Source organism: Notolepis coatsorum, assembly GCF_963971535.1.
Source record: "Notolepis coatsorum genome assembly, chromosome: 11".
NCBI classification, from domain to species: Eukaryota; Metazoa; Chordata; class Actinopteri; order Aulopiformes; family Paralepididae; genus Notolepis; species Notolepis coatsorum.
The window spans coordinates 40,740,852-40,766,190 of record NC_140175.1 but is presented as its reverse complement, the minus strand read 5'-3'; the positions used below and the strand labels follow the sequence as shown (position 1 = coordinate 40,766,190).

The window sequence follows — 25,339 nt, the reverse complement described above, 5'->3', positions numbered from 1 at the left end:
GGCAACAACAATGTATGACAAACCACTTTAGTGTAGCTCCAACAATCCCAGTAATCTCTTCTCTACTTGGTGATGTACACAAAACGCTGCCGCTGGTGTCTCCATACTGTAAAGAAGAAGAAGAAGTCTCCATACTGTATGGAACCAGAATACAGTGTGTGACACGCGAACACGTCAGGGTGCCGCGCACACAGAGCACTGAGCGCACACAGAGGTGCAAACGGATAACGTTCCAAGTATTCTTCAACTAGCAAGCTAGACCAGTTACTTTATTTTTCTAGACAGAACAGTTATTTGACTATATTTGTAACACGGCGCTACTTTATCACACGAGGGGGGGGATACATGTAGGAACGTCTACGAGCTGTAAAAAGTCGCTGTCAAATAGCTAAAGCTAGCTGGTTGGCTACTGTGGGGGCTAGTAGTAACGATGAGCCGCAATGTGTTGTTGGATAATCAGCTCTTTAGGCTAACGTTACTTTACACAAGTTCCTGTCGTTGGCCGATCGCCCTGTGCACTTGCTAGAGATGGGATAGCTGCGTTATTTGTCTATGCTAAACATGGTATTACTACAAATTGTTCCTAAATGTGCAGCGAACGCAACAATTGCAGGCCTCACTTTGGAAACAATAGCTTAAGCTAGCCTCCTCAGCTAGCAGCTAGCTCGTCGTGCTAGCTTCGTGCTAACGTGCGTGTGTGTGTGGAGCCGCGCTGAAGACGCCGAGGTATGTGTTCAGCTAGAAAGCTCTCTGGCTCCACTTTGTTATTGTGCCTTAGATTTACACGTGATGATCAGCTGAATGACCACTATATAAATGACTGCCTTGAAGGTCCCTATCTGAGAACCACAACAAGTTTATTACACACGCGAAAAGAAACAAACTTGTTTGACTTTTTTTGGTTTGTTTGACAAGTAGCTGGTCAGCTTACATTAGCTAACGTTACTGTAGCTAGACTACTAGCTGAACATTACTCCAGAAAGAAACGTTTACTAACAGAAGGCTAACATGAGCTACGATCATAATTAGGACGGTGGCGTGAGCTAAAACGTTCTCATACTATACCATTGAGCCTAGCCGCTCTGCTTAGCTGTCAAGCTAGTTGTCAGTGATGTAGTCAGTAGTCAGCAGTAATGTTGTTTCCAGAGCTCATCCACTAAAATATCATGTACCTGTCAGTTTTATTCTTGAATTCAAAACCATTACGGAATTCAGAATGATTAGCCTGGGAAGGGCTGTTTCACTTTGCCTTGTTGGTATCTGTTGGGGTAGCTACCTTGTTCTGGTACCGTTATCCCACACCCGCAACTATCAGGAGTACTAACTGCAACATGGAAATTGACCAAACTGACACTTGTAACCTGCCTCAGGTGCCTGCACCTGGCAACAGCACCATGGACCTCGGGGATACGGCAGACCAAACCTCCAAGCACACCACAGCAGCCACCAGTCACCTGCTGTTCCACAACCAGAACTTTAATATGACTGAGTCAAACCCAGGGTCACAGCAGCACAGTGTCCTCCTCGTCTCCCCCTCTGACCCTCAGTGGCACAGCAGTAGCTCTGACTGCACAGACCTGGTCGTAACTGAGGAAGGGCTCAGTAACGGCACCTGTGAGGTTGAGACTGTCGTGGAATCCCACTGTCTCAGCAGTGGTGGAGGTGCCACCCCCATAGATGACCTTCTTGCACTCAGCGACGATGGCGTGCCTGAGATATCCAACAACGACCTCTCCCTGCCCGAGGTGTGCATCTCCACCAACAGCTCCAGCTTCGAGGAGGACATGAACTACGAGGTCCAGCAGGCGTACAGGATATTTAGAGGCTTCCTCCTGGACAAGCACAAAGGGATCGCCGGCCCGTTCCTCCACCCTGTCGGCCACCTGGAGGCCCAGCACGGCATCGGAGGGGTCAGAGGTCGCGGCCAGGCCCAGCTGAGACAGTCGATGTGCCTGCGGAGGATGGAGGAGAAGTTTGTCGGCAGGGAGTACGAGACCATCGCGGAGTTCGTGGCAGACTTCAGGCTGATGCTGGAGAACTGCTACCGCTACCACGGGGTGGACCACTGGATCTCCAAACAGGCCCAGAAGCTTGAGATCATGTTGGAGCAGAAGCTCACACTGTTGTCCAGGTAATCAAAAAACGGGGCTACATTTACACCGCTGCACAAAAGCCCACAGCTGTCTGCCTGAAAGAGGTTATGCTGTTGAACTCCCAAGTAAGTAGTTATGACTACTTCATAAGTTAGTGTTGTTTGAAACTAGAGCTGCAACAACTAATCGACTAATCAACATCTAATCAATTATAAAAATAGTTGGCAACTATTTTTATAATCAATTAGTTGGTTTTATGTTATGCTGCAGCCTGTTGTTGAAGCCATTTGATGTATAGCAACGCCTGTTAACACTTTTGTTTGTGTTTTACGTTTCTCTTATTAGATTAACAGTTTAACTCCTTTCAAACTGAGGACTTAAACAGGTTTTTGTTTAAAAAAAAATGTATAGCATGCATTTATGTTTGTTTTTTGTTTTATAACCGTCAATCTGCAAGGTGTTTGAAAGAGCATTGGACATGACGAGGAATAATGTTTAGTTTTTTGCATAAAATGTAGCTTTCTTCTTTTCATCCGATTAATCGATGAATGATGATCCACTATCAAAATAGTTGCAGCCCTATTTGAAACATATGCAATCGAGTTAGACAAGGGATGGGAATTTCAACCAATGTCGCTGATCATTTATAGTTGTGTAATTGACTAACCAACTGGTTTTAAAATGGAAAACAAAATGCAAAAGAAGACATAATTGACTATTTAACGCATAGGTCAAATACATTAAAGCCCTTTACAACCCTGGCTGGTGTTGACTTATTTTCTCCCCATTGTTAAGTTAAATATATATAAATGTGAAAATAACCTATTTTATTGCAGAGCCCTTTAAATGTTGTGATCATTCTAGATGTGGGTTCAGTATGGATTCACCAACCAGTGTTTTTATTGACAAATAAATACCCATCGATTAATTGACCAGCAATTTAATCATTACTATCCCTAGTTCAGGTCCATCAGTGTTTTAAAACATTTGTATATTGGTGCTGGGTAGTCCAATAATTTTTATTGATTAGTTAATTTCATTTTCTTGTCAATTCGTCTACAGAAAAAATTCAGCAGCGGTGCTGTGCCTCTAGGGGGGTCCGGGGGCATGCCCCCCCGGATTTATTTTTTTATTTTAACATTTTAAAGTTAAATGCATCAATCTGGTGCATTTTGAGAGCAAAATAAAGAGGCTAGATCTATGATGAACTTTGTGCTCAAAACACAAAATCGACTAGACTGCAGTGCTTTCTCCCTGCAGCCTTTTCCTCAGGTCAGTCTTTTACATTAAGCACCCCCCACAGCCCAAATGAAAAAAGAAAAAAAAGTTAAAATATTATAATATATATATATTTTTTTTTAATACTTTTTTTGTAATAGTCTAGTTCATAGCAGCGGCGGTCCTAATTCAGCAGCGGCGCAGCGCATATAGGGGAAACACTGGTCTAAATTAATCAAACCATTAGAGTTTTCAGGGTTTTTTTTCCTCAGATTGAGCTCCCTGAGACTCCTAGCTCCCAAGCCATGTAATGTGTGGTTTGTGAATGGGTTTAATAAATGCTTCTTCATGTGTGTTTTTATTCCATAGCTACTTTGATAAGTGAAACCTTGGCATTAGTTTATGCATAGCAGCCATCCATCACTGCTTCACTCCATTCCAGTGCTAATTACGGGACTGAGGAAGTGGGCAGGGGAAAGAGGAGGAAGGAGAATGGGCAGCCTGGCTTCAATTTTTTTTTTTTTTTTTTTTTTACATTTATGGGAGAGGTTTGATTAGCCTATATAGATAGATAGATGTTTTTTTATTTGCCCACTTTTGTGGAAATGTATGTTTGGCTTCACCATGGTTGCAATCAACAAGACAACACAGTGCAACAAACGCCACACAGGCACAAAATACATTGGCGCAAAACAGCCCAATACGTAGACAAAATAAAAACAACAACAAAAACACAGAGAGAGCTTCAGGTCCCTAACCAGTATGGTTAAAATTAAAATCTAAGAATTCATCAGAGCAATGGTATGTTCTTAAAGACTTCTTAAATATGTTTTTTGAGGGCTACGGGAACTCTATAATGCCTTCCAGATGGAAGCTTGTATGTTACCAGACTTTAAGTTCCAATCTTAAAATCAATGAGTTCGAAGTAATTTGGTCTTAATCTTTGCCTGCCACAATTAGATATAAAGCTCTCATAAACCCATGTTATAAAAAAAGAAATAGACATCAGTACAATTTATATTCCAGTGAATATTGCATAATAGTAGAATGGTGCAGCTAGTGTGTTTAAAAATCCTGTATTCTAATCAAAAGGGAGATCTGGATCTGGCCATTAGAACAAAGTGACTACACAATCATTTGAGAATTATTGTTTATGAAAGTGAATAATTTATTTATGAATCGATTGATGATGCTGAACAGCTGGTCTGACTGAGCACTTTGTCCATCCTATGACCCACACTCTCTGAAGGAGTTCATTTAACCCTCAACCTTTGGTTTCCTCACACTAATTCTTCTCCCTTCTGTTTCCATTTGTCTAATAAGGACACTGCGAGAAAAGACAACTTTGGCGGTGACCTCTAAAGGCCGTTTCGGTGCGGAGGAGGAACGAGGCTCCGGAGGGACTTCCACGAGGAGGAGGTCGGCGCCTCGTAGCCTATCAACCATCACCGTCGGCGGCCACGAGTCCATCATGGTCCAGAGCCTCCGGCTGGAGGAGCAGCAGAGAGCCAAGGAGGAGAGGAGGTGCAACAAGCGTGTGTGTGTGTGGGGGGGGGGGGGGGTAGCTTTTCCTGTTTTATGCAGAATTTATCAAGTCTCACCATCTGTTCTCTGGTCCTCCAGGCAGCGTGATCTGGAGAAGAAGGAGGCTGAGGAGATGTCGGCCAAGCAGGTGGAGGAGTGGGAGCACAACCTATTGTCCCAGGCCTCTCCCCAAACCGTGAACACCCTGTGGGAGCTCCCCGCCATCGGCCACTTCCTCTGCCTGGCTCAGACCGCCCTCAACCTCCCCGAGATTGTGTTCTTCGAGCTGGAGCGCTGCCTGCTCATGCCGCGCTGCAGCGTCTTCCTCTCCAAAATCATGTCCTCCCTGCTCTGTCCGCCCCAGAGGAGGACCACCCTACACCGCCGGCCCGCCCTGCCCTACCGCCGCTGGGAGTCCGAACTCAGGCAGCGGGTCTTGGGCTGGTACCGGGCGATGGGGGCCTCCCAGGACCAGCCGGGCCGGGCCGAGCAGCTGGGGCTCTGCCTCCAGTTCTTTATCACCCTGGGGGAGGAGAGCCCCCTGGAGGAGAAGCCCTTCCACCTGCTCCCCTTCTACCAGCGGGTCTGGCTGGTGAAGGGGCTGTGCGACAACGTGTACGAGACCCAGAAGGACGTGCAGGACGCCGTGCTGGGCCAGCCCATCCACGAGTGCAGGGAGTCCATCTTGGGCTACGACGGCGAGGAGAACGCCTACATACACTTCCCGCATTTCTGCGGGGCTGACCTGCGGATCTACTGCCAGAGCCCCTGCTCGCCCCCTACCTACCCCTTCCCCCCAGTCTGGGTGAAGAGGTTGGAGCCGGGGTCGGAAGGGGAGGAGTCGGATGGGGTGAAGGAGGAGCAGAATACAGGAAGTGGGTGTTATGGGGTCTCCTTAGACATAGGAGAGTCTGAAGACTCGGGGGAGCAGAAACACAGGATTTTCAAAGGGCAAAATGGTGGCAGGGGAGTGACGAGTGAGAGGTTGAACTCATTGTCACTGAAAGCGGGGGAGGAGGAGTCTGATTCAGAGTCCTCTGATGAAGAGGACTCTAGTGAAGACTCCAAGTCCAACTTGAAAATAAACACAAACTCCTCCCTTCCTCCGTCCCGACTTAGGAACTCTGTCAGGGCAAGCAGAGGGAGGGCAAATGTGAAGGAAGAGCCGGAGCACGGTAAGCAGGAGCACAGCTCTCCGTCGGACTCGGGACGGACCATCGGGGTGGAGACGCAGGAGCCCTGTCTGAGTGTGGGAGAGCACAGCTACACGGGCCGGTCCCCCGCTCGCTCCGAGAGCCTGGCCTCGCCGGTCAAAGCGGAGGCGGGAAGTCCCACCCAGGGACAGCAGGTGACTTCCTGTTTAGAATGCTGTAGAAACACTGGTGCAGGTAAATCCAAGCAGCGCGACTGTCGCTGTGGCTCCCCGGGGCCGGCGGTTCCGTCTTCGTCCTCCTCCTCGGAGAGCAGTCGGAACTCGAGCGAAGAGCTCATACGGACTAAGAAAAAAAGGCGGAAGAAAAGGCGGGGTGGGGAGCAACCGCCGGGGACGAGAGGAGGGCAGCTGCAGCACCCGGACAGGACGAGGCCGTGCCAGGCTGCCAAGTCCACCCTGCAGAGAACTGCCTCAACTCTCCACAGGAAAGATGAGAGGAAAAATAACAAGACGGGTGGGAAATAGATCTCAATCCATGATTCTATAGAGGTCCTCAATAGTCACCCCCATGGTCACACAAGTATTTCCTCTATGGCGGAGGTTAAGATGAGCCACCTATCATTTTTGCTGTGACATAGAAACTAGGGCTGGGTACCGTTCAGATTTGAACCTGTACCAGTTCCTGGAATTCGGTATCCGTACCCAACGGTAATTTTTTTTTCGGTACTTAACTCTCGATACTTAATTCTCTGTAATAATAAAAAAAATATATATATTTCAGTTACAAACTTCTCAATTTCAACATTGTTATTTATTTAGAACATTTAGGTATTTATTGTAACACACCACACAAAATAAATCACATGATCATGTATTTGTGGAAAAGGCTCTTGTCTAGTATATTACACTCTTATACTACACATGTAAAGGTACTGAAATGTGGTACAGATTGATCTAGCATGAATCTACTCTGTAGTACCGATGTAATTCAGTCACCCTTAAAAGTAACTTTCTTTTCAGTTTTGGTACCCAACCCTAATTGAAATTCAACATCATACAACTATTTTATATGTCAAATTGATGCAGTGACCTCTGGTTGTTAGGGTTTCAGCCTTTCATTTTAATCACTGTCTTGATCGTCCCTTTTATGGTTTCAACAAGCAATTAAGAAATCTATGCAACTGCTTTACAGTCGTGGAAAAATATGTCTTTCTTTGTTACATGGTGAAACTTTTGTGGCTAAACTTTGGCCTGAGGCTACAGAGAGAGGAAATATTTGTGGAACCAGAGATGGGACAGGCACTGTACTCCTTAATGGAAGCAAAATGATGAGTCCACTTGTCTTCTTCACAGGTACAATTCTGGAATCTGAGAAAGTTTCTAAGAAAACGAAAGATGAACCATCAGCTCAGCCATCATTTAAGGTACGTCTGATGCAATACAGTTTGTTTAGTTGTTGCCCTCTTGTAAAATACCCCTCGCTGACGCGTCTTGCAACATGTATCTCTTCCTCCTTTGTATCTCTTTCTCTCCATCTCTAACTCTTTTTTCCCCTTCTCTGTCACGGTTCTGTGCGTATGTGTGTGTCTCTGTGTTTCTGTGTAGTTGGTGTGCACCAGTCTGGAGCATCTACGGGATCTGATCAGTAAGACAGAGGACGAGCTTGATGAACTGGAGAGCACCAAGAAGAGAGTGGTTAGCGTTCTTCTAGAGATCTAGAAATGGGTGCATTTCGTTCTGGTTTTACCTACAGAACCTGGATGTCACATCAGTGTTTTGTTGGTGTTTTTCAATGGAAGAAGTACTTTTCTTTCTGTCCTTTGTTAATTTCATCAACATGATTGACCTGTGCGTGTGTGTGTGTTGTTGACCTGACACAGGGTCGTTGGTACTTGAGGAGAGAAGCGGTGAAGGATCTCCACATCACCTTAATCAGACTACTGAATGAGCTCTCGCCCTGGGAGCCCAAACTGGTCAAGGCCTACCAAAGGAACAGGTACGACTCAACTGGTTTACCAATCACTTCACACACACAACAGCGATACGGTAGATTTATGATTATTTTAAATCACAACCTCTTACATTCTGACCACGGTTCAGTTGGATTAAATAAATATGGATACTTTTTTCAACGTTTTTTGAAAGTGTAATAGGAATACTGATTCAGTCAGCGTTAATTTGGCTAATGTGTGTTATTAACATCTCATACAAACTTGTTGGCTGAAATTATGTTTATGAATGAATTATAAACAAACAATCTTTTCTATTCCAGTTAGTTCACTCCTAATTATGAGAATAAGAAAAAATACAGGGTGTACATTTACAAGACGGGGCAGTTGGTTTCTGTGTACCAGCCTTGCAAGTTCAAGAAATCATATGAAGTAGCATTTATTTTGACTTTGGTTTGCCTATAAATGGTTTCACTGGAACTTTGTCGCTAGGGAGCATTTTGGACCCAAATGTATCCCAAATGTGTGTGTTGTGACACTCTATACTCCTATATACCACTTGATTGTCTGAAGATTAACTTGTTAATATGCCTGGAGGTGGATACGGACCAGCTAGCCTAGCTTAAAACTCCGGGAGAGGTGTTTTTGGCCAAACAGCTAGGTGGTCAGTATCCGCTTCCATTCATTTGTGCTAAGCTAGACTAGCCTACAGCCGGATAGCTTTTTACTGAATGCACAGAGAGGAAATTGGTATCTATCTTCTTGTCTGACTGGAGAAGACGGTAAGCGCATTTCCCATAATGTTGGCGTGTTCCTTTTAAAACAATAGCCCTTTCAGGGAATGTTTGGAATGTCCATTTGTCCTCCATGTTGCACGATACAATGGTACGATGTACATGCTATGCTGTGTTGATGTATGAGAAATATATATATATTTTAAATGTACCTGCTCTAACACTGCACAGAAATTAGGCATTTTCTCATGGTTACCTTACCAATGGTTAGAGAAGGGGAACTACACAAGCATTCCGCGCAAGGCCTCTACTGGTATCTTTATTGAGGGATATGGGTTGAGGGGGGAGGAGGGGGAATAAGATATGACTATCTGCCTAAAAGAACATATCTATGTTGTGTGTAGACGACTTGAAAGACACGCTTCTCTTCCTGTAAACTCCACACGGCAGACTCCGCTTGAAGAAGGACTTCGACGACTTCAAGAAGCACCCGGAGTACGACAATTTTGTGCGCGAGGAGCGCGTGTCGTCGTCGTCGTCAGACGATGAGGACAGCAACGAGGGCAGGGAGACGTGTTCTCTTCCAGACCACTACAGGGAGGCAGAGGAGGAAGACCACCTAGAGCACCACGTCCCCCGCGGCCTGTGGAACAGAGGTAGTAGAGTTTACCCAGTTTATAGACGTTCATCATGGAGAAAAAGTGGATTGTAATCTCATTTATTTCTGTCCAGTGTAATGAATGGTCTTTGTAGACTCCTTTACCTATAAGCCTACTGCGAGGGGCAAGTGGACTGGCTTGAGTTAGACGCGTGCTTGAAGAATTCAATGTCCAGAGAGCTCTTATCATTTTCGATATGCCAATCCTTTTATTGACTTATCAACCAAAAATATATATACAAAAACTCTTTTTACTAATAACACTGACCGCCGACCTATACGGCACATCTACACGAACACGACAAGACACGGTCAAAAACTGTATGGCTATTCCACTTGCGCACCTGGGGCTCATCACCCTCTCATCAGTATATATGGGTAACCACCCCCTGTGGTGGTTGCCATGGTGACTAATAATGCCACACCTCTGCACCGTGAGTTGAAATAAAACTAAATAAACAGAAGGGCATTTTGGCTCCAACAGTCTTAAAGGTGCTGTAAGTGGTATAATTTTGTTAAAATAAGTGTTAAATAGCTCTACACTCGCACTGATACCCATAAATGCTGTGTTGATGTATGAGAAATATATATATATTTTAAATGTACCTGCTCTAACACTGCACAGAAATGAGGCATTTCCTCATGGTTACCAATGGTTAGAGAAGGGGAACTACACAAGCATTCCGTGCAAGGCCTCTACTGGTATCTTTATTGAGGGATATGGGTTGAGGGGGGAGTAGGGGGAATAAGATATGACTATTTGCCTAAAAGAACATATCTATGCATCCATATTTTTCAGTGTAATGTCAAGGATTTACCTGGCTTGTGTTGCTGCTAATGCTGTAATATTATTCTGTCTACACTTTTTTGCATTGTTCTTATTCTGTCTATTCTAATCTTATGTCTGCACTTCATGTATTGCTTTTATTTAATTGATTTTAATGTCAGAAATCTATCATAATCAATAAGTATGGATAGGTGACAGTGCGCTTTTCATGATGTCAGAAATCTATTACAACTTTTTATATATATATATATTTTAGGTCGCATTCACACCAGTGCACTTTAAACGCACCAGAGTTTGTTTCCTCGGATAGTCCGCTTGGTTTGGGGTAGTGTGAAAGCACATTCAAACTCTGGTGCGGACCAAAAAAGCGAACTCTGGTCCTCCTGAAAACGTAGGTCTCGGTTCGCTTCCAAGTGAACCCTGGTGCGTCCTTTTGTGGTGTGAATGCTCATCGGACCAAACGCAAGACCAAATATAGGAAGTGACCCGATAAACTGTGCATCTTGAGTAGAAGGAAACAAAACAAACACAGCGGCGCGCACTGCAAAACAAGCACGCATGGAACATGTCTCGTGGACAGACGTGGGCGAATGAGGAGGTAAAAGCCCTGATAGAGGAACAACTACTAGACCCAATTACCAAATTCACTATAAACATATGGAACACAATAGTAAAGAAATACAAGCTAGAAAAAGAATCCAAGATACTGAGATGGATAACACGCAACAACAAATTCAAACCAGGGATAGACGACCATGGGTTCAAAAGATGGGAACGGGGGGGGGGGGGGGGGGGGGGATAACAGCAATATGTACAATGATAGAAGGAGGGGAGATGCAGACTCTACAAAAATTGAAAGAAAGATTCGGACTAGAGAATAGAGACCACTTTAGATATTTAGAGATTACTATAACAAAGAAATAAAACAAGCCAGAGACAAAGAACAGAATGGGGTAATTAAGATAAGATAAGAAATAAGATAATGGTAAAATCTGGGTTCAAAAGATGGGAACGGGGGGGGGGGGGGGGGGGGGGGGGATAACAGCAATATGTACAATGATAGAAGGAGGGGAGATGCAGACTCTACAAAAATTGAAAGAAAGATTCGGACTAGAGAATAGAGACCACTTTAGATATTTAGAGATTACTATAACAAAGAAATAAAACAAGCCAGAGACAAAGAACAGAATGGGGTAATTAAGATAAGATAAGAAATAAGATAATGGTAAAATCATATGAAGGAAGGAAGGGGAGGGTTATATCGGCACTATATCAGGCAATAATGGACAGTAAGGAAATTACAACCTTGTATATAAAAGAAAAGTGGGAGCAAGAATTAGAAATAGAGATAACAGAGGAGGAATGGTATTAGTAAGATACAACAATCAACCACAGGATCAAGGATATGGAGGGAGTTTGGGTGGAAAAACATAATTAGATTCTTTATAACACCAGAAATACAGGGCAATTACATGCCAACACAAAAGCCATGTTGGAGAAAATGTGGGCAAGAAGTAGCGAACCACACACATATTCTGGGAATGTCAGAAAATAAGAAACTATTGGGAAGAGATACAGAAAGACATTCAGGGAGAAGACAAATATTTGATTAAGATACTATTAGTAGCAGCGAAGAAAGCATTGACTAAACTGTGGTACAGGGTAGAAGCACCGACGAAGGAACAATGGACAGAGATAATAGAGGGGATACAGGAAATGGAGAGAATCACACATGCTGAGGCTGCAAGAGGAGACATTTTAGTCAAAATGGGAAAAGTGGGAGGAATATAGGAAGAAAAGGAACGACATCACAGAAGAATGAAAAGGAAACAAGAAAATAAATGGAAATGTAAATAAACAATGTAAATATAGAATGGACCGAAGGACCCATGTCACCCTTTTTTCTTTTCTCATTTTTGTCTATTTGTTTTTTATTTTTGATATGTCTTTATAGTTTTGTATGTTGAAGTGTATTGTCTATGTTGTTTCAAAAATGAAAATAAAAATGTAAGTAAAAAAAATAAAAAGAAAAGCCCTTGTTGTGAAGGGCCAGATTAAACCGAATATATATATTTATTTATATATATATATTTAATTGTATTTGTATATTCTCTAATATTCCCTGATATCCCTTGTATATTCCTTGTACGATATGCATTGAATATCCATTCTAGCCTACTGAACATCCCATAATAGTCTCCATTCTACTATTGGTCGAGACCTTGGTGCCAGGCTGCCATACCCCTCAGACCCAGTTCAAACGTACCGCTCGACATGTACGAACAAGTCCTAGTTCCGCGTAGGAATTTGGCTACCGCACCACTAATGGGACTATTTGTTCATAGTGCGTATATATACTGCGCTACTAAAGTAGGACTTTCTTTTCAGTCCAGTTTCTTACCCTCCAATAGAGTCACAGACGTAAAGCCTCCCCGCGACGCCACGTGTGGGAGTAAGGCCAAGTTCGCCTACCATCGGTATTGAGACATCGTGTATATTAATATTTGAATAGTCATATTTGGCACTATATCGTCGAGTTGGACGTAGTCTATTAAGCTAATAATAGTCTGTTAATATATAGTGCTTCGTGCGGTGAGAATACTACCGTAGTCAGTACCCCATCGTTTCGGGCAGAGAACTGGCTGCTTACCCAGGGTGGTTGACCCTATGTGAAGCTGCACCCGAGGAGCCCCAGAGCCGACGAGCGAGTGGACCTGTATACCGGATTATTCTACCGACGACAGCCCGCCTTCCCAGGCACGGATTATGCTTTGGATACTTTGATTATTCCATGGATAAAGACCCCCGACACTGCCGTGTGTTGGAACCCCCCCCCCTGGAGAGGACGCAAGGTGAGGAGACGCTCTGCAAGACGAGGTCTCTTCACGTCTCTCCCCCGTGGACCGGAGAGAGCCGGCCCACAAAGAGTCCACCTGCTTTCATCTGTGGTCCAAGGATCGCCGGCGCATTGAACGGCACTACAGTGGGTTCACCTGGGATACCCTTGGCCGGACGAGGCAGCTGGATTCTACCCCCCCCCCCCTCCTACTCCTGTCGGCTTACAAGCAACCGGATTAACCCCCTCTAGTGTATCCAGCCTATAATCATTAAAGTATCATTGCTGTTATTCCTTAACTATTCCAGGTCGTATATTTACCACCTGCGCCTTCAGAGATTGGACATTCTCTATTGATATACCGACGAATACTCCTTGCCATAAAAGTGCATACTATTTCAATTCATAAATGTAATTAAGTGATTAAGTGCTTATTCTACACACCATCGCTGTGTAGGAAATAAAGACCTGTTTCTAATTCGTACATTTGTGTTGGATCCGTTTCATCTACGTGAGAGTGTTCATGATAATATATTTATGCCGTGTACTGGGTGGCCGAATATTAAGTACAAAGGTAGTGGTAGTAAGTATCATATCTAGTAATACAGTCAGGGAATTGTACCCCTCAGTTACAATTGGTCCTTCGAGCCGGATGGTAATTAGTGTAATATTAATATAGTGTTATTAATATTGAAATGGCCTATGATGAACACTCCACGAAACGATCCTCCTAACCAACGCCCGCAGCGCGAACGACGGCTCCCTCAGTACTTAGAGGCTTACGCTGTCAGTCAACAACCTAGTCTTCTACTAACAGTAAACGCGGTAAAACTAGAAAGTAAAAGTATGTCTAACCCCAACGCCCAGACTACCCCGACCATAGAGGCCCCTACGGGCTCTAATGTAACTGACCAAGTTCACGGTGGGGACCAGTGGGAACCAGACATGACTTCACACCCCGCCAGTACTGAAGAAGTAGTCCCCGATGAGTCCCGGGAGGAATACAACGCTACCGAGAGAGAACTCGGCACGGAAGAAGACGGGGAGAGCACCGTGGAGATAGAACTCCAAGGCTCCGCAAGGAGTACCCCGAGGGAAGGCTCCCCTATACAACCGCCTTCTCCCAGCGAGGCAGAGAGGACCCTACAGCAGGCCTTCCTCATCAGCCTGAACGCCGCTGCTGAACGCGACCGACTGCAGATCCAGCAGCGGAGCGAAGAAGAGCATATACGTCTAGAAATAAGACGCATTCAGATGGAAGAGAATGTGGCCCGAGACCGAGCAGACAGCCAGCGAGCAGCTGCTGGTGCTCTACGGGACGCAGAGCGCGACAGACAGCAAGCGCAACTAATAGAACAGCTGATCAGACGGACAACACCCTCTCCCTCCGCCAGAGGCTCCAGGAACTCGTCTAGACACACCTCCAGGGCGGCATCCCCTAGCCGAGTAAACAACCCTGAACTTGACCAACAGACGAGGTCTATACCCCCCACAGACCACCTCCCCCCACCGGTCCAAGCGAGACCTAGCAACCGGGAAGGAGCAGCATATCCTGTGGAGAGGCTAAACCAGAGACTACAAGCACTGGATGACCTAACTGAAGACGAAGAGGAAGAGGAGGAGAACCACGCCCGAAGACAGCACAGTACTCTACCGGACCAGGAGGTCCGGTACAGCCCAGGCTATACTCCCGCGGAGCTGCGCTACAGACCCCCGACTCTATACACGGGTGAGCACGACGCACGACCCGCACCGAGGAACAGCACCTGGACAAGCGGGCCATGGTACACTGCCGGTACCAGCCCATACCAAGGAGCGGGAGGAGACTCGCCTAGGAGGCCTCTCCCCCAACGCTCGCCGATGTATCCACAGTCAGCGTCATACATTGGCACGCCTATGGTACCCGACTTCACCCAAGAGAACCGGGCCCAGTATACAGAACTCCGCATGTGTCTGGAGACCATGTTGGTGGATGTATTGGATGAACGCCACAAATACGCCATCCTACTGCAGCACTTAAAGGTACCCCGCGCACATAATATAGCGCTCGCCTACGCGACTTCCACCACCCCATACACAGCAGCGCTGGTAGCATTGGACCAGAGGTATGGGCGCATATGGGATTACGTGATCCAGGAGATCCGACACATCGACCGCTTACCCCCAGCAATAGACAATCGAGCACTGGACGACCTGTCCATCAGAGTGCAGTCCCTGGTAGGGATGTTGGGAGCGCAAAGAGAGAAGGGGAAGTATGAACTTTACGCCAACTCAAATGTGGAAAGGATTCTGGAGAAGCTGCCGCCCGCTCGTCAGGAGCGCTTTAGGCGGCAGAGGGACCACAGAGACCCGAATGGCCCCGAACCGAACCTCCTCGATCTAGCAGACTTCCTGGCGAGAGAAGTCAGCAGCCTACGGCTAGATACATTCGGACGGAGCACCCCTGGCTCCAGAGAAGGAACCAGACGACTAAATGATGGAAGAAGATCGGTGACTGTGATGCACCAATCGGAGTCAGTACCGAGCAGCAGGAGCCACAGTACCCCCTCCAGAACGGAGAAGTGGAAGATAGTGTGCCCCTACTGTGAGAAAGAACACTGGCTAGCGCAATGTGACTCCTTCCCCAAGCTGAACGCGGAGGAAGCAGGTCAATGGATAAAGTCCAACAAGCGCTGTTTTCGCTGTGCGCGCTCACACATGGCAGCCGAATGCCGCTTAAAGAAAAGGTGCACCAAGTGCGATGGAGCCCATCTGGACATACTTCACGACAGTAACAGACGGCGCCCTTCACCTGCACCATCCAGCCGCAAAGCGAGCGTCATGTACATCGATCCCGCCAGCAGCAGTGGAGCCCGAGTACTCCTAAAAGTAGTGCGTGTGACACTAAGCTACCAGAATAAAGTCCTGGACACTTACGCCGTCCTCGATGACGGGTCAGAGAAGACCCTGCTGCTCGCCTCCGCTGCGGCCCAGCTAGGGCTGCGGGGAAGCGAAACCCAAATGACAATTCGGACAATAAGACGAGATTTGAAGACGATAAAGGGCGAGAATGTCTCATTCTCTATCGCAGCAAGCGGCCAGCCTGAGCGACGGTACCAGATTGCAGACGCTTTCACCAGCCAAGAAATAGGACTGTCGCGGTACACATACCCCGTCGCCAAGCTGATGGAGAAATATGCACATCTGCGCAAGTTACCGATCCCGCTCATAGACAATGCTATGCCGACCCTGTTGATAGGCTCCGACCATGCAGACCTCATTGTCCCGATAGACCGGGTTCATACCGGACCCCGAGGCTGCCCTGCAGCAGTCGAGACCCGTTTGGGATGGACTCTCCAAGGCCCGCTCGCCAAATCTCTCAACCGAAGTACAGCCACTAGATGTCTCCACTCCCGAGTCACAGAGGGAGAAACCGCACTCCTGCAACACGTAGAGCGGCTATGGAGCTTGGAACAAATGCCCTTTAAGAACGGAAAGAAAGACATTCGCTCTAAAGATGACATTTACGCAATTCACCTCCTCGAGACAGGGACCAAGAGAGTCCCGGTCAACGGCGTGTTGAGATACGCCACGCCACTCCTGCGGCGAGAAGGAATGCCTACTTTCCACGCCAAGACAGACGCCACAGAACGGTACCTGCTGAACACGGAGCGGCGCTTAGCCAAGAACCCCGCCCAAGAGAGTGTATACCGCGCTGAGATTGAGAAGCTCATCACAGCGGGACACGTCACAAAGATGGACATTAAAGAGGCTGACCAGACCACTGAATCGTGGTACGTGCCCCACCACAAGGTCCATCACAACGGTAAAGACCGCATAGTATTTAACTGCAGCTACCAGATCGGATCCCAAAATCTGAATAAAGAGTTACTGCCCGGTCCCACACTCGGCCCCTCCCTACTCGGCGTTCTACTCCGCTTCCGCCAGGAAAAGGTGGCCATCAGCGGGGACATTAAAGGAATGTTCCTGCAGGTGAGATTAGTAGAGGCGGACAAGCCCCTGTTACGGTTCCTATGGAGAGAGAAGCCAGGAGATGAGCACCCAGCCATCTACCAATGGGAAGTCCTCCCCTTCGGAACGACGTGCAGCCCCTGCTGTGCGACATTTGCACTACAGAAACATGTAGCAGAGGACCCAGCAGCGGACGAAGAGGTCCGACACAGCGTAAAGAACAGCTTCTACGTAGACAACTGTCTACAAAGCCTTTCAACCCAGGAAGAAGCCGAGGCTCTCCTGATTAAACTCCGCGCCTCATTGATCAAAGGCGGCTTTGATCTCAGGCAGTGGGCCAGCAGCGATCCGCAAGTACTGCGCAGCCTCTCCTCCGAGGACAAGGCAGCCAGCAGCGAGACCTGGATGGCTACAATCCCGGGAGAAGCCCAGGAGATGACCCTGGGATTGGTGTGGCGATTCAAAACAGATTCGCTTCACTACAGACACAAGCCCCTGACTACGGAGCAGGGAAGGCCGGCGGCGGCGCCGACCACCAGACGGAGTGTGTACACAACACTCGCCCGACAATATGACCCGCTAGGATGTATTCTACCGTACACCACCAGGGCAAAAATGATTGTACGAGCATTGTGGGACAAGGACCAGGGCTGGGACGACCCCATTCCCGCACACCTTGCATCCACCTGGAGAGAGTGGGAGATGGAGCTCCACTCACTCCCAGGCGTTAATATGCGCCGAAGCTACTTCCCACCCACGGTGAGGCCAGAGACATGTAAAATGGACTTACACGTCTTCAGTGACGCCTCAGAGGTCGCATACGGATCAGTAGCCTACTTGCGGGCCCAAGACCAGGGGGGAGAGATCTACACAGCATTTGTCCTCGCCCGCTCGAGAATAGCCCCACGCAAGCAACAATCTATCCCACGTCTAGAGCTCTGCGCAGCCCTAGCCGGAGCGCACCTAGCCACGCTCATCCAACGTGAGCTCACCATACCGGTGTCTAGAACAATCCTGTGGTCAGATTCCACGACGGTACTCGCCTGGATCAAATCGGACTCATGCAAGTACAAAGTCTTCGTGGGAGTCAGAGTCACCGAGATTCAAGACCTAACCGAAGAGTTAACCGGAGAAACAGAGTGGCGCTACGTTGATACAAAACAGAACCCAGCTGACGTCATCACCCGGGGGATGCCCCTGGATGACCTCACCCGTCGCAATGTCTACAGTGACGGCCCCGCATTCCTAAGACTCCCGGAAGGACAGTGGCCCATGCCTATCCCGAGGGAAGCAAGTCCAGAGGAGGTGGAAATTAAGAAGTCTGTGTTCTGTGGACTGAGCACCGTAGCCTCCACCGACCCTAACATAGACGATTGCACGTCCATAGAGAGTGCACAACAAAGAACATTCCTGCGGTACCACCCGGAGTGCAAGTCCCCCGCTGATATGTCAGCAGCTAACTACGAGGAAGCAGAATTGCTTCTACTGCAGCGAGCCCAGAGAGACTCGTTCCCCGATGAATTGGCCTGTCTACAGTGAGGAAAGCCCGTCCCATCCGACAGCAGATTAATTCATCTGGCCCCCGAGAGCGACGCTCATACCCTCATCAGAGTGGGTGGTCGCCTACGCAGAGCCCCCAATCTACCGGATGACATTAAATACCCGATCGTATTGAACGGCCGACGAATGTGGAGGTACAGCCAAGTATTAGCCGACAAGTTTTGGAACAGTTTCCTACTGCACTACCTACCGTCTCTACAGACCCGCCAGAAGTGGGTAAAGGAGAGAGACAATTTGACAGAAGGAACAGTCGTCATGATTATTGATCAATCACTGCCCAGAGCTATGTGGCCGGCCGGCCGCGTAAGCAAAGTGATCACCGGTGCCGACGGCAAGGTCCGAGCAGCTGAAGTGCTCGTCCAGGGTCGCACTTACACCCGTCCCGTGGCAAGGCTCATAGAACTGCCTCGACTCCCAGACACAATCGATGATGACCATGACCCTACAACCCTATGACTTTGTGAAGTTGACTGACCCCTACAGCAAACCCTTATGTGTAAATAGACAACGCGATTAATCTGTCTCTGTTTAACTGATTAGGTCCGGGACCTATTCAGGGGGTGGCTGTTGTGAAGGGCCAGATTAAACCGAATATATATATTTATTTATATATATATATTTAATTGTATTTGTATATTCTCTAATATTCCCTGATATCCCTTGTATATTCCTTGTACGATATGCATTGAATATCCATTCTAGCCTACTGAACATCCCATAATAGTCTCCATTCTACTATTGGTCGAGACCTTGGTGCCAGGCTGCCATACCCCTCAGACCCATTTCAAACGTACCGCTCGACATGTACGAACAAGTCCTAGTTCCGCGTAGGAATTTGGCTACCGCACCACTAATGGGACTATTTGTTCATAGTGCGTATATATACTGCGCTACTAAAGTAGGACTTTCTTTTCAGTCCAGTTTCTTACCCTCCAATAGAGTCACAGACGTAAAGCCTCCCCGCGACGCCACGTGTGGGAGTAAGGCCAAGTTCGCCTACCATCGGTATTGAGACATCGTGTATATTAATATTTGAATAGTCATATTTGGCACTATATCGTCGAGTTGGACGTAGTCTATTAAGCTAATAATAGTCTGTTAATATATAGTGCTTCGTGCGGTGAGAATACTACCGTAGTCAGTACCCCATCGTTTCGGGCAGAGAACTGGCTGCTTACCCAGGGTGGTTGACCCTATGTGAAGCTGCACCCGAGGAGCCCCAGAGCCGACGAGCGAGTGGACCTGTATACCGGATTATTCTACCGACGACAGCCCGCCTTCCCAGGCACGGATTATGCTTTGGATACTTTGATTATTCCATGGATAAAGACCCCCGACACTGCCGTGTGTTGGAACCCCCCCCCCTGGAGAGGACGCAAGGTGAGGAGACGCTCTGCAAGACGAGGTCTCTTCACGTCTCTCCCCCGTGGACCGGAGAGAGCCGGCCCACAAAGAGTCCACCTGCTTTCATCTGTGGTCCAAGGATCGCCGGCGCATTGAACGGCACTACAGTGGGTTCACCTGGGATACCCTTGGCCGGACGAGGCAGCTGGATTCTACCCCCCCCCCCTCCTACTCCTGTCGGCTTACAAGCGACCGGATTAACCCCCTCTAGTGTATCCAGCCTATAATCATTAAAGTATCATTGCTGTTATTCCTTAACTATTCCAGGTCGTATATTTACCACCTGCGCCTTCAGAGATTTGACATTCTCTATTGATATACCGACGAATACTCCTTGCCATAAAAGTGCATACTATTTCAATTCATAAATGTAATTAAGTGATTAAGTGCTTATTCTACACACCATCGCTGTGTAGGAAATAAAGACCTGTTTCTAATTCGTACATTTGTGTTGGATCCGTTTCATCTACGTGAGAGTGTTCATGATAATATATTTATGCCGTGTACTGGGTGGCCGAATATTAAGTACAAAGGTAGTGGTAGTAAGTATCATATCTAGTAATACAGTCAGGGAATTGTACCCCTCAGTTACAGCCCTGATAGAAATATGGTCAGACGAGCTAATTAAACTTGTGTGGCCACTCACAAAAACAACGAGGTGTACAAGTTGTTTAGCGAGATAATGATGGCACTTACAGCATCTTTTGAGAGTAATGGATTGGATCAGTGCTCCGTATTGGTCAATACTTAGTACTCTGAATCGATACAGAAAAAGTAGCATTGGTGCATCCCTTCGATCTCTAAATTCAATTAGATAGGCAGAGCATGTCATCTCTCAGTTTTCTTGTGTGACAATTTCAGTTTTTTTTTTAACTTTCATTTTATCTAAATTATTATTTACATGGGACAGTCATTAGATATCTTACTGTTCCTTACTAATATGTTGTCCTGATTACCTTCTTGATGTTATCACAACACCCATATATATGAACATGTGTCAAATTGTCAATACAGACCCAAACGGGCCTTCAAGACCCACCGCTTCAATCTTGCTTTCACCTGATCATCACCCTCCCTCCATCTCTAGACTCGAGCTTTACATTTAAAATCATTTAAGTTTTATTGTTGATATTTGTTATGTTTTACTCCATTCTCTATTTATTAAATAATTTTGTATTGTGTATGTCTGTGTAAGCGACTTTGGGTACTTAGAAAAGTTTGATATAAATTGAATGTATTATTATTAATAATAATATTTCCTCAGGAGATGGGCCGTTTGTGGCGGAGTCCATGAGAGGCGGCTTGGTGACCTACATGACCCCCAACCACCTGAAACGCTCTCTGAGCAGTGCAGACGGGGAGCTCAGTCCGCTGAAGAGATGCCGGACAGGCAGCGATGACATGACGACTCTCCCCGTCTCTGGACTGGAGCCTAGACCTGGACTAGACGGAACAGACCAACCCATGATCGTGATCCCATCGGGGACAGCAGTGGCTCCAGCCCAAACGTCTCTAGGACCCAGACCATTCATCCTCCACCCCACCATCGGACTCCCTAAGGGCTACACACCCATCCCCACACTGCTGGCCAAGAGTGTGGGGAACAAAGTGACCTTAATGAAACGGCCTGCCGACTACCCAGGCATCATCAGCCATGTTAGGCAGAGCAAAGTGCAGAGAGTCGCTACCAAACCTCAAGCACAAAGCTCTCTGTCTCAATCCCAGCAGCTTCCACAGAGCTCCCAACAGTCGCACACACAAGGACCACAACCAGTAACGATCACACCAGCGGGAGCCCTTCACAATCCCCCACAGGCCAACCCCACCCAGACAGCTGTACCAAAGAGTCCTGTCCAAGTAGTGTACAAGGTGCCGGAGGGACTGGGCCACCTGCTGCGGAAAGAAGGCAGCAGTCCGGTCAAGATCTCTGTCCAGCCCATCGTGGACCAAAAGACAGGAGAGAAGATCATGCAGCAAGTGATGATCCTGCCTTCCAACCTTCTCATTCAGAAAGCTGAGAACAAGGTGTCTTCCCAGCAGCAGAGCATCCAAGCTCCCTTCTTTAAAGGCCCATTGTGTATGACCTCCAACGCCCACGGCTTTAGTATTCCTGATGCTAGAATCCCCGTTCAGCAGGTGGCTCCTCTAAAAGACACGAGGACGGTGAGGACCCCCTCTCTCTCCATCTTCCCTCATCAGCCGCTGGGCGGCTTCAAGGTGGCCCACGCTAGCACACCGCAGAGCATCACGCCAAACCGATCGCCTGCTACTACCCTCACCAGTGCGCTTTCTACCCATCCTAGTAAACCCACGGACCCCAAGCAAGAACTGAAGACTGTGTGTATTCGTGACTCGCAGTCTATACTCGTCACCACCAGAGGGGGCAACACGGGCGTGGTCAAAGTCCGGACGTCCTCGGACCTGAACGCACCCGGGGCAATGCCCGCTAGTCCGGTCATCACCATCTCACCTCAGTTCAAAGCCTTCCTGGTGTCCAAGACTTCCACTCCTGTTCTTCCTCCTGCTCCCATTCCAACCTCTTCATGCGTCGTCACGGCAGCGACCAGCACCACGACGTGCCGGCCTCCGCAGCAGGCCCATTCAACGTTAAAGTCCCCTGTTGCTACTGTGGCGGCGGCTCCGGGGCCGACTCCAGTCACTTGCACCATTCCCCCAACGGGCCCAGCGAGCCAGGTGGAAGGCACCACTGTTACCTTCGCCTTAAACCAGGGCCACAGCACCTCAGCAGGTTCTGTAGTAACGGCAAATAGTGCACAAGCAGCTCGGACGCTAGCCGCCGGTTTTCATTTACCAACGTCACCGGTAAAACGTGCCACGGTGGCCCCGGCGCCGAGCGTCTCCGGTAACATTACTCCCAACGTTCCCACGTCGGTGCAGTGCATCAACAAGCCTGGCGCGGCCAATCGGGCCGGTGTCGACCAGAGGTCCCAGTTCACCAAATTCATTCTTGTCACTCCCTCGTCGAACGTCGCGGCCGTACCCAAAGTCACATCCTCTCCCACAACAGCACTTTCTGGTTCGAGGGTCGTGTTCATCAGCCAATCCGCAGCTGCCACCGCCTCCTCCACCTCCCTGGGAAGCATTCCAAAGCCGACGGGGGCCAGTGGGCAACCGCCAACCACATCCATATCAACTGACACAGTGAAGATGGGTTTGACCCTGGGCCAAGCTGTCGGTGGTATCAACTCGGAGGCCTTGTCCAAGGTGCAGAGTATCACCCTTCCCTCAGGTGGGTCGTCGGTTAAACCCATGTTCCCTTTACCCACAACTCTCGTTTTACCTTTTTATAGTCAAATCTATTATGTCAACAAAACCATATCATATAAGTTGAAATTGTTTAAGACCTTTTCAAACTTGACAACATACACATTCTAAATGGGCCCAAGTTAATTTCCTGTTTGCAATGCTTGCTAATACAAAAGCTGACAGAAAATACACTTGGGCCCAAGCTGTTCCCCTAGCAATCACAATTCCAATGAAAATGTCTATTTTATTTTATTTATTCATTTATTCATTTGAATGCAGGTTAATATATTTAATAATACATTTATTTTATGATATCCTGAGAAAACGACACACAAAATCAACCTCTTGACCTTGTGTGTCTACAGGTGTTCAGATCCGACTGCCAGGGCGGACACAGGGCCTTGCCCTGCCACAGTCTCCCTCCAAAAGCACACCGGTGTCCGTCTCCACGACGTGCCCTCTAGCGGTCACATCCACCCTGGTTCATCCATCCCCCACTTTCCTCTGCGGGGTTGGAACTACACCTGCACCAGTTATACCATACCCACAAGCTGCTCCCATTGTACCACACACACAGTCGCCTGTCTCCTCGGTAAAGCCTGTTGGTGTTAATTGTAATGCCAGTCCTGTCTCAACCACCCCACCTAGCACCACTGCTACAGTCCAACAGAGGATAGTGATAAACACCACCACGCCCCTCGCCGCAGGCACACAGATCCTCCTCAACAACACACGCTTTGTGGTCCCTCCTCAGGGTCTGAGCCCAGGCAGCCATGTCCTCATCATCTCCAGCCCTGTTCCACCACCAGTGCCTAGTAGCAATGCTACCATTTCCCCAGCAGTAGCTCCATCCCAGGGGCCTAACCCAACCGCCACAGCCCCACGAGGGCCAGTGTTACCCGGGCCACTCCCAGCCCGGTTGCCTGGTGTGCCGGCCCTAAGCTCCCCAGTGGCAGCAGGCACGCCTGCTGTTGTGTCACGTGTGCTTGCAGCTACCCCCAATGTAGCACCAGTCCGATTAGCAGCAGCACCTACCTTGGGCTTTCCTGTACTATCTAGCACAACTAATGTAGTGCCAGCCATGTCTAGGCTGCCAGCTCCCCAAACCCTAGCATCACCTTGCTTAGGTACACCTACCCTGGGTTCAGCCTCACCTAGGTTAGCTAGCACACCAGCCCTAGTCTCACCAATGATAACCACTGCACCAGCCCTTGGCTCAGCCCTGCCCAGGTTACCTGCTGGCACACATACTCTAGCCCAGCCCTCACCTACTACACCCACACCTACCCCCTCACCAGCCCTAGCTTCTCCCATGTCCAGGTTACCAGCAACGCCTCCCCTGACTTCACTTGGCTTACCCAGCACATGTACTGTTGCCCTCCCCACCCCTGGTATGCCAGCTCTAGCCCCTCTCCCCTCAGCTGTGTCAGTAGGCACACCATGTATGGCCTCTACTCCTCCTGCCCAGCATGGCATAACCATGACTGGCCCAGGCCCTGGCATACAGCCCCAACAGACAGCACTTAGACTCCCTGCACCTTCTACTGTTTCCAACTCTCTACAGCAGGTCTCACTTCACACAGGACTGACCAACACAACAGTCAGACAGCAGGTGGCGACAGTCATGCAACCCTTGACAACATTTGCAGGCACACGGACACAGGTGTTGCCAACGGTGGCCATCCCGCCAATTGGAAGCACAGTATCCAGGATGCAGTCGCTGCCCGTTGCTACAGTTCCGCCGATCGGGAGTGCCTTCACCAGCTTGCAAGCATCACCTGTGGCAACCATGCCTCCATCCGATAGCACTGTAATAATGACTCAATCTCAGCCAATCAGAGCGATGAAAACAATTGAGACCAATCGCCCACCTGTCGTTCTGACCAATCAAGTGTTGGGAAAGCCCCCTCTGCAGGCCTCGGTTCCAGGTGTGCATACTAACCTGGTGTCCAAGCTGCTAGTGAGTCCGGACGGTACTGTTTTGAACACAGTTCAGGGTCCCGTCAACCCAGCAGGCCTGCCTGCGATGAGCATCAAGCCACTGGCTACACTAGCGGTCTCTCCTAGTAGCTCTATAGGCAGAGCACTGCCCATCCCCCTTACAGACAATCCACCTCCTCAGCCTGCAAAGGCAGACACAAGTGAACCAATGAATTGAGACTGTGATCCATCTAATGTGAGGACTTGGTTAGACACCACTGATAT

The 25,339-nt window shown here is 48.2% G+C and overlaps 1 protein-coding gene across 1 annotated transcript; it reads left to right on the top strand.

Moving 5' to 3' along the window:
* The first annotated feature begins 256 nt into the window (after window positions 1-256).
* Window positions 257-25,324, top strand: brd10 (bromodomain containing 10). The gene is made up of 10 exons (XM_084325481.1): window positions 257-726; window positions 1,371-2,131; window positions 4,635-4,835; window positions 4,935-6,502; window positions 7,342-7,412; window positions 7,594-7,683; window positions 7,869-7,984; window positions 9,122-9,327; window positions 21,132-23,117; window positions 23,500-25,324. Exons 2-10 carry the CDS (start codon window positions 1,395-1,397, stop codon window positions 25,290-25,292), a joined length of 6,768 nt encoding a protein of 2,255 aa, XP_084181607.1. The 5' UTR covers window positions 257-726; window positions 1,371-1,394; the 3' UTR covers window positions 25,293-25,324.
* The last annotated feature ends 15 nt before the right edge of the window (window positions 25,325-25,339 follow it).